The sequence below is a fragment of the Mercenaria mercenaria genome, unplaced genomic scaffold (assembly GCF_021730395.1).
Source record: "Mercenaria mercenaria strain notata unplaced genomic scaffold, MADL_Memer_1 contig_4593, whole genome shotgun sequence".
Taxonomy (NCBI): domain Eukaryota; kingdom Metazoa; phylum Mollusca; class Bivalvia; order Venerida; family Veneridae; genus Mercenaria; species Mercenaria mercenaria.
The window spans coordinates 52,334-62,401 of record NW_026462835.1 but is presented as its reverse complement, the minus strand read 5'-3'; the positions used below and the strand labels follow the sequence as shown (position 1 = coordinate 62,401).

The 10,068-nt window shown below is 37.8% G+C and overlaps 1 protein-coding gene across 1 annotated transcript in view; it reads left to right on the top strand.

Moving 5' to 3' along the window:
• Positions 1–885: 885 nt before the first annotated feature.
• The window catches only part of LOC128553991 (uncharacterized), a 53,233-nt gene continuing 44,050 nt past the window's right edge, over positions 886–10,068 (top strand). The window contains exon 1 of the mRNA XM_053535191.1: positions 886–1,240. Within this exon, the coding sequence (XP_053391166.1) occupies positions 916–1,240 (325 nt within the window). The 5' untranslated portion in view covers positions 886–915. The remainder of the gene's footprint in view (positions 1,241–10,068) is intronic.

Genomic DNA, 10,068 nt, shown 5'->3' with positions numbered 1-10,068 from the left:
CCTAGGTCAAGATCAGCAGCTTTCCCACAGGTTTTACTTTTTTCTGTATAATACTCTTGATGCCTCATTTTTTTTTTTAATTTCTTAGTTGCATCGTATAGATTTAGTTTAGTTTCCCTAGTATTAGTTTGCATGTGCTTTAAAAGCCTATTAATTATAAATTATGCGCTCCTCTCTTAGTTTGTCTTAGTTTAGTTAATTTTATGTAAATATGTACTGTAAGTTGTTTGTTTTGTTTTTTCATGTTTTAATTTGTGTGCTTCTTTTCTCCTAGGGTAGATGACAGATGTGGGTGTGGTGGGGTGAATGACCTCTCCAGGCCCTTTTCCCAAATCTACACCTTTCTTTCGGTAGCTTTTTGGGACACTTACTTAAATAGGGTTTTGTTTTACACTTGCCACAATACCCATATGTCATCTACTTATTTGTAATTAACTAAAATTTGTTTTGCTTATTTATTTGAATTTTGCTTTGAAGGGGAGTAACAAAGTCAGTAATATTTATGTACTGTTACAGAGTTACTTCCCTTGCTCTTTAATGACTGTGCTTTCTCTTTACAGCTGTTTTATTTTTTCATTTTATTTTGTTATTACTATATCATACGTTTGTCGGGAAATAGCTTTAAGCTACTGTTAATTGTTAATTTCATATCCGACGTTAAATAAAGTTCCTTGTATCTTGTAGGTATAGATACAATGTGGAAAATAGGTCTACGACGGAGTGAAAATTTAGAAAGTGCAACAAAATAGTTCTAAAGTAGCAGAATTTTATATAAAACAAAGAACAATTTCTTTTATGGCATATAGCCTAAGACAGCCAGATTTAGTGGTGTTCGGCCTTTATATCCGAAAACGGTGCATCGTCGAAATTACCCCAAATCGTAATTACGTGGTGGCGCGGGTTACAATTTTTGAGATGTCAAAAGATCCTGAGAGAAAATTGTCAGATATAGCTTACATGATAGGTTCTGTCGCTACCAGAGTTAAAACATGCTCATTTTCTCCAGTGGTTATGAAAGGATGTAATGGAGGGAGCTCGGTGTCATTTTCAAGAGCATGGATAAGCATAGAAAAAAAGGCCACAAAATTTTCTCTCGTAAATTACGGACTACCAGCTGCCTTTCTTTATGAGGATGGTCTCCGCTGTCTTTTAAATACAATGCTTGAACGGAAAACGGAAGAAAACAATGTGAAGAAAAGGGCACTAGATTGTATAAAGAAATTTATTTTTGAAGACCTTAGTAAGTTCCTAGAATAATTTTGTATTAAAGTAAAGGAAGTGTCTAGGGGTACGGATCCGTACCTCTAGAATCTGATTCTAGAGGTACGGATCCGTACCTCTAGACACGCCTGTTAGGGGTTTTCTAGGGGTACGGACCTCCTTTTTCTAGAGATTTAGGGTTATTTACATCTTAAATTCTGTTGAAAATGAAATAACAAATAAGTCTTAACCAGTCTTCACTTAAAACTTGGATCTAATTGGTTTACAGATACCAGCGTTCATCCGATGGTTTATCTTCTCTTTCAAAACCTAAATAACCGAGGAACTCCAAATGAATACACTGTTCCGTGTCGATTTAGTTTGTTGTCAAATAAACTGTTGATCCATAACAGCTAGATTAATGAATAAATCTATCCCTTAAAGGAATTCTATTTGAAATTCAGCAAAAAATATAAATAAATTAATTAATTAGGCATAATATTATGCACCAATTTATTTTGTTATTTAACAAGATATAATGATAATCGGCACGGAACTGATTGTTTAATAATCAATTAAGTGACATTAAGTAAAAGAAACTGTTTGTGAAAACGTCCCATGTATCTCGATCGTAAAGACTACCAAATGTGTGAAAAACACAAATACACTAAGGGTTAATTATCAATTAAAAAAAGTTTTTCCCCCCAACATATTTAACATAATTTTGTTTAATCTTTATATCTTTTTTTCTGCCCAGCGATTTTTTTCCTTCTTTATAAAGTACCCATAAAAGGACCTTTTCCCAATTGAAAAATGCAATCTTTTTTCCCAATTATCATCGAAAAATTCCCCAAATGACCAAATTAAGTTTGCATTTTGAAGATTACCGAAGGAAAACTTAGTTACAATTGACATTCACCATGACTTAACCATTTAAACAGTTTGTTTCATGCTATTTACATGGAAATAAAGGAAGAAGCATTCGAAATGATGTTATAAATTAACTATAAAAATTCCCAATCTGAGTAAAAACCCGCTATTTTCCCCAATTTATCCGGTACCGGACCTTTCCCCAAAAGGGCAAAAAAAATCACTGTTGCCATTTCGAATCCTCGTGATTTATTTGGTGTTCCTCGGTTATTTACGTTCCGAAAGAAAGTGTAACAAATCGGTCGAATGTTGTTATCTGTAAACCATTTACTAAAGGTGAATTCTGATGAAATGTCATTTCATTTTCAACAAAATTTGAAATGTAAATGACCCTGAATCTCTAGAAAAATGGAGGTCCGTACCCCTAGAAAACCCCCAACAGGCTTGTCTAGAGGTACGGATCCGTACCTCTAGAATCAGATTCTACAGGTACGGATCCGTACCCCTAGACACTTCCTAAAGTAAATCCTGAGAGAGAAAATACCAAGGTCCCTGGGGCTCGAACCCTGGACCTCGAGATCTGTAGGCGGACACTCAACCACATCGCTAAAGGGTTAACCCAACAGTCTTCTGTTGGAAGTGGCCTATAAACCTACTATCACTACACTTCTCCCCCTTTACTATTCAGAGCTTACCAGCTCTCCAGAATGACACTCCATGCCCACCGCATGAGTCCGTCAAACACTTCTGACACCATTAAAGTAAATCCTGAGAGAGAAAATACCAAGGTCCCTACTGGGGCTCGAACCCCGGACCTCGAGATCTGTAGGCGGACACTCGACCACGTCGCTTAAGGGTTAACCCAACAGCAAGGCTGTTGGAAGTGGCCTATAAACCTAGCTACTATCACTACACTATTTGGGTGTAAAGTAGCCTGGTTTCTCATGATACCGGGGCACTTACCGTGCGCAAAACGAAAAAAACGAAAGAAAGCAACTGACCTTAGATTTTTATATCTTTGCTGTTTCTTTCATTTTTCCTAGATCTTTATTCTAATAAATTGAAAACTTTAATTACCTGGTTACTGTTTATAAAATCCTGCTGACTATGACGCCATGTTGAATTCTGTCAGTCAAAAGTTGTTTCCCATGATACCGGTGCAACCATAAAAAAGTGTCAACTATGGAAAGCCTGATACACAGTTATGTTAATATTTCTCAGTACTTCAGGTAAGTTTACAGTTAATATTTTCAGACAATTTGAAAAAGTTAATTCAACACAAAAGGAACACTGAACAATCTGTAACTGTAAAATAACGTATTTACATTGTCATTGTCTGTGAAATCATTTACTCATTTTCACTGAGGCAGTGTGGACATCGAAACACACTGTCTTTTCTCAACACTCTAATCTTGGAGCATGTCTTCAGTGTCCAGTGTTCACAAAAGTCACACTTTCCCCAATTAACTAGTGTTATGTAAACTGATCCTTTCAATTCATCAGGCTCCCACTTACCACAAACACAACATTTCTCTTCCTCTGAAACTTCTGTATCAATATCACTATCTGAACTATCCTCTGATATCAAAGTGGCTTCCCTTTGTTACTTGTGCCCGATGTACTTGGCTTTGGCTCTTCATTTACTTTTTGAATTTTGACTGAACTTTTCGCTTTCTTAGGCTGATTATTTACACCGGGTTTCTTCATAGCTTTCTTCTGCTGACTGTTCACACAGGATTTCTTTATACTATCACAACACTCTTTTCTTTTCTCAGCAGAAGTGACAAAATATCTGTATTTGATTTTTTCAACAGATTGCCTGCCAAGAAAGGTGGAACAAATTTCCTTTTTGGCTTTTTAGCTCACCTGTCACAAAGTGACAAGGTGAGCTTTTGTGATCGCGCGGTGTCCGTCGTGCGTCCGTGTGTGCGTGCATCCGTCCGTAAACTTTTGCTTGTGACCACTCTAGAGGTCACATTTTTCATGGGATCTTTATGAAAGTTAGTCAGAATGTTCACCTTGATGATATCTAGGTCAAGTTCGAAACTGGGTCACGTGCCTTCAAAAACTAGGTCAGTAGGTCTAAAAATAGAAAAACCTTGTGACCTCTCTAGAGGCCATATATTTCACAAGATCTTCATGAAAATTGGTCAGAACGTTCACCTTGATGATATCTAGGTCAAGTTCGAAACTGGGTCACGTGCCTTCAAAAACTAGGTCAGTAGGTCAAACAATAGAAAAACCTTGTGACCTCTCTAAAGGCCATATTTTTCATGGGATCTGTATGAAAGTTGGTCTGAATGTTCATCTTGATGATATCTAGGTCAAGTTCGAAACTGGGTCACATGCGGTCAAAAACTAGGTCAGTAGGTCTAAAAATAGAAAAACCTTGTGACCTCTCTAGAGGCCATATATTTCATGAGATCTTCATGAAAATTGGTCAGAATGTTCACCTTGATGATATCTAGGATAAATTCGAAAGTGGGTCACGTGCCGTCAAAAAATAGGTCAGTAGGTAAAATAATAGAAAAACCTTGTGACCTCTCTAGAGGCCATATTTTTCATGGGATCTGTATGAAAGTTGGTCTGAATGTTCATCTTGATGATATCTAGGTCTAGTTCGAAACTGGGTCACGTGCGCTCAAAAACTAGGTCAGTAGGTCAAATAATAGAAAAACCTTGTGACCTCTCTGAAGGCCATATTTTTCAAGGGATCTGTATGAAAGTTGGTCTGAATGTTCATCTTGATGATATCTAGGTCAAGTTCGAAACAGGGTCATGTGCAGTCAAAAACTAGGTCAGTAGGTCTAAAAATAGAAAAACCTTGTGACCTCTCTAGAGGCCATACTTGTGAATGGATCTCCATAAAAATTGGTCAGAATGTTCATCTTGATGATATCTAGGTCAAGTTCGAAAGTGGGTCACGTGCCATCAAAAAGGAGGTCAGTAGGTCAAATAATGAAACAACATTGTGACCTCTCTAGAGGCCATATTTTTCATGGGATCTGTATGAAAGTTGGTCTGAATGTTTATCTTGATGATATATAGGTCAAGTTTGAAACTGGGTCAACTGCGATCAAAAACTAGGTCAGTAGGTCTTGAAATAGAAAAACTTGTGACCTCTCTAGAGGCCATACCCTTGAATGGATCTTCATGAAAATTGGTCAGAATATTCACCTTGATGATATCTAGGTCAGCTTTGAAACTGGGTCACGTGCCATAAAAAACTAGGTCAGTAGGTCAAATAATAAAAAACCTTGTGACCTCTCTAGAGGCCATACTTTTCATGGGATCTGTATGAAAGTTGGTCTGAATGTTCATCTTGATGATATCTAGGTCAAGTTTGAAACTGGGTCAACTGCGGTCAAAAACTAGGTCAGTAGGTCTAAAATTAGAAAAATCTTTTGACCTCTCTAGAGGCCATATTTTTCAATGGATCTTCATGAAAATTGATCTGAATGTTCACCTTGATGATATCTAGGTCAGTTTTGAAACTGGGTCACGTGCGGTCAAAAACTAGGCCAGTAGATATAAAAATAGAAAAACCTTGTGACCTCTCTAGAGGCCGTATTTTTCATGAGATCTTCATGAAAATTAGTGAGAATGTTCACCTTGATGATATCTAGATATCTTCGAAAACTAGGTCAATAGGTCAAATAATAGAAAAACCTTGTGACCTCTCTAGAGACCATATTTTTCAATGGATCTTCATGAAAATTGGTCAGAATTTTTATCTTGGTCACATGAGCTAAAAAACTAGGGCACTATGTCAAATAATAGAAAAAACGACGTCATACTCAAAACTGGGTCATGTGGGAAGAGGTGAGCGATTCAGGACCATCATGGTCCTCTTGTTTGGAATAGCCTGAGTTATTGTCCTTTTCTGGAAAAAGTCTGAAGTGGACTGCGGCAACTCATGAGAGGTGACTTCAGAACTAAGTTCCAAACATTCGCTAGCTTCAGAGGTACGTACTATGTGGATTTTCTGGTTCAGTTTTCTCACTGGTATCCTGTGATTGTTCATTCAAGTATATTACAGATGGGGCTGCTTGAGAGTCTAAAATAGCTTTATTGTCAAACGGATGTATACCAGTGCACCTGAAGGCTGAGATTAGATTGGTAGCAGATAATGCTTTGAGATATGGTGTAGCAGTAAGTTCTGCAATCTGGTATTTTGTAATATTTGCTCCAGGGTTCCTTCTCATGTACGCCTGACAATCTGTGTAGTACATGGACTTAAATGGACCAAACACTGCCACATCCAAAGGTTGAGTCACATGACTGGAATGCGGCGGCAGAACAAACTAGATGACATTGTGCTTTCTTGCCCAATCAGTTAAAGTGAGTGATATATGGGACTTGTGTCCATCATATAGTATCAAAGTTGCTTGACCTGTCTTCACTAAGCTTAACATATGTAGCAAAATGTTTAGTCAGATAGTTCTGGAAGACATTGGAATTCAACCAGCCTGTTTTGGACATCTCCCCGTCAGCACCAGGGCAGGTTCCATTCAGAAAATTCCGGATTCCGTAGCTGCCATGGCCTGGAAAAACATAATATGGGGGAATACTACTGCCCAATGCATTTCCAGCAGCAATTATTGTAACTGTAGATGATCTAGATGAGGTAATGTTTTGAGGTACTGTGTTCTTATCACAAACAACTTTTGGCGGAGAATGCTCACTATTTACCCCTGTTTCATCCACATTGTATATATTTTGGGGTTTGTCCCTAAGGTGATTAGTTGTCAGAACAGTTGCTAATTCTTTGTAATAGTTGTTCAATGTCTCCCTGGAGGCAGACTTAGCTTGTGCTATAGACAGCTTTTGAGGATTTACAACTGCAAGATTAGGCCACCTCTTAATGAAACTGTAAAACCAGTTGTTGCTTAGAGCTTCCTTTGCCTTTACATTCTTGCCTAATGAGTCTGCATAGTCCTTTGCCATATACTTAATTGAAGATGCACTGTATCCATACCCTGTGCCTGCCATGTAAGTGATGTGATTTACCAACCTTTCCTCTTCATCTTTAGAAAATATAGTGTCAAAGCCTATCTTAACATCCAGAGCAACAAGTCCACAAGTTCTGTCTCTTAACATTGACACTGGCACTGATACTCTCTTGCAGCTCTATATACCGATAAACCTAAAATTCTGTGTAGCTTCAAATGCTCTCTGAAGATTAGATCTATCATACTGGAGTTTTCTTTTCTTTACTGGAGGATCCTAAAATATAAAGTAAGGGCACTAAATGTAGGTTAAACATAATGATATACAACTCAGTAACATTTAGAGTTCATATTATCAAAGAATTCTTTTTAGCTCACCTGTCACAAAGTGAGAAGGTGAGCTTTTGTGATCGCGCAGCGTCTGTCGTGCGTGCGTCTGTCCGTACGTAAACTTTTGCTTGTGACCACTCTAGAGGTCACATTTTTCATGGGGCCTATATGAAAATTGATCAGAATGTTCACCTTGATGATATCTAGGTCAAGTTCGAAACTGGGTCACGTGCCTTCAAAAACTAGGTCAGTAGGTCTAAAAATAGAAAAACCTTGTGATCTCTCTAGAGGCCATATTTTTCACAAGATCTTCATGAAAATTAGTGAGAATGTTCACCTTGATGATATCTAGGTCAATTTCAAAAAAAGGGTCACGTACCTTCGAAAACTAAGTCAATAGGTCAAATAATAGAAAAACCTTGTGACCTCTCTAGAGGCCATATTTTTCAATGGATCTTCATGAAAATTGGTCAGAATTTTTATCTTGATGATATCTAGGTCAAGTTCAAAACTGGGTCACATGAGCTCTAAAACTAGGTCACTATGTCAAATAGTAGAAAAAATGACGTCATACTCAAAACTGGGTCATGTGGGAACAGGTGAGCGATTCAGGACCATCATGGTCCTCTTGTTTACAAGAAGTGATTTCATAATCTAGATTTAATCTAAGAATAAAATTTTGGCAAGAATTACCAACTACAATAATAAAGAGTAGCAGTTATATGTATCTTGTGAGAGTATCGATTAAAATATCTTTTAAATGACAGACACATATATCAAACACACTGGCTGTACAGGTGTTTAAATGGATATCATTATATTTTGCATATTGCTGTAAATTCACTTTTTTGCCTTAAAGGCTTTCCATACTTTTATTTGTACGAAATGTTCTAAATATAGAAACAACATGGTTCCGGTTTGATGACGTCATTAGTGAGTCTGTCAGACGATACTCTCGCCAAAAATTCAAGATAATAAACAGTGTTTGCAGGAAAATTAGAGGGTTTTTTGACACAGGGGGTGGGGAGCAAAGGTAGGATATCATGTTTAAACTAGTTTTGTATAAAAAGGTAAATAACTCGCCAGTAATCTTGACATTTTCACAAAAAATTGTGCGATATGGAAGAGCGGCTTCCGGTCTGTTTCAGTAATTATATCAACATCCGGTAGACAGGGCTAAAGTAAAAGTCTCACGAGAAAACTGATTACACCGGTATCATGGAAGCCATGGTATCATGAGAAAGGAGTATATGTGCTAGGTACTGGTATGCGACCACCAAATCTGGATGATCACAACCAGGCTGGATGTGTAAATGCTTGATTTTTAGCTCACCTGTCGCCCGCTCGTGATGAAATTATGCACGGAGGGGCACCTGGGGTCTTCCTCCACCATTAAAGCTGGAAAGTCACCATATGACCCAAAATTGTGTCGGTGCGACGTTAAACCCAACAAAATAAATAAATAAATAAATAGCTCACCTGTCACAAAGTGACAAGGTGAGCTTTTGTGATCGCGTGGCGTACGTCGTCCGTGCGTCCGTCCGTGCGTAAACTTTTTGCTTGTGACCACTCTAGAGGTCACATTTTTCATGGGATCTTTATGAAAGTTGGTCAGAATGTTCATCTTGATGATATCTAGGTCAAGTTCGAAACTGGGTCACGTGCGGTCAATAACTAGGTCAGTAGATCTAAAAATAGAAAAACCTTGTGACCTCTCTAGAGGCCATATTTTTCATGAGATCTTCATGAAAATTAGTCAGAATGTTCACCTTGATAATATCTAGGTCAAGTTCGAAACTGGGTCACGTGGGATCAAAAACTAGGTCAGTAGGTCTAAAAATGGAAAAACCTTGTGACCTCTCTAGAGGCCATATTTCTCAATGGATCTTCATGAAAATTGGTCAGAATGTTCATCTTGATAATATCTCGGTCAAGTTTGAAACTGGATCACGTGGGGTCAAAAACTAGGTCAGTAGATCTAAAAATAGAAAAACCTTGTGACCTCTCTAGAGGCCATATTTCTCAATGGATCTTCATGAAAATTGGTCAGAATGTTCAACTTGATGATATCTAGGTCAAGTTCGAAACTGGGTTACGTGGGGTCAAAAACTAGGTCAGTAGGTCTAAAAATAGAAAAACCTTGTGACCTCTCTAGAGGCCATATTTCTCAATGGATCTTCATGAAAATTGGTCAGAATGTTCATCTTGATGATATCTAGGTCAAGTTCGAAACCGGGTCACGTGGGGTCAAAAACTAGGTCAGTAGGTCTAAAAATAGAAAAACCTTGTGACCTCTCTAGAGGCCATATTTTTCAAGAGATCTTCATGAATATTGGTGAGAATGTTCACCTTGATGATATCTAGGTCAATTGGAAACTGGGTCACGTGGGGTCAAAAACTAGGTCAGTAGGTCTAAAAATAGAAAAACCTTGTGACCTCTCTAGAGGCCATATTTCTCAATGGATCTTCATAAAAATTGGTCAGAATGTTCACCTTGATGATATCTAGATCAAGTTTGAAACTGGGTCACGTGCGGTCAAAAACTAGGTCAGTAGGTCTGAAAATATAAAAAATTTTGTGACCTCTCTAGAGGCCATATTTTTCATGGGATCTTTATGAAAATTGGTCAGACTGTTCACCTTGATGATATCTAGGTTAGGTTCGAAACTGGGTTACGTGCGATCAATAACTAGGTCAGTAGATCTAAAAATAGAAAAAC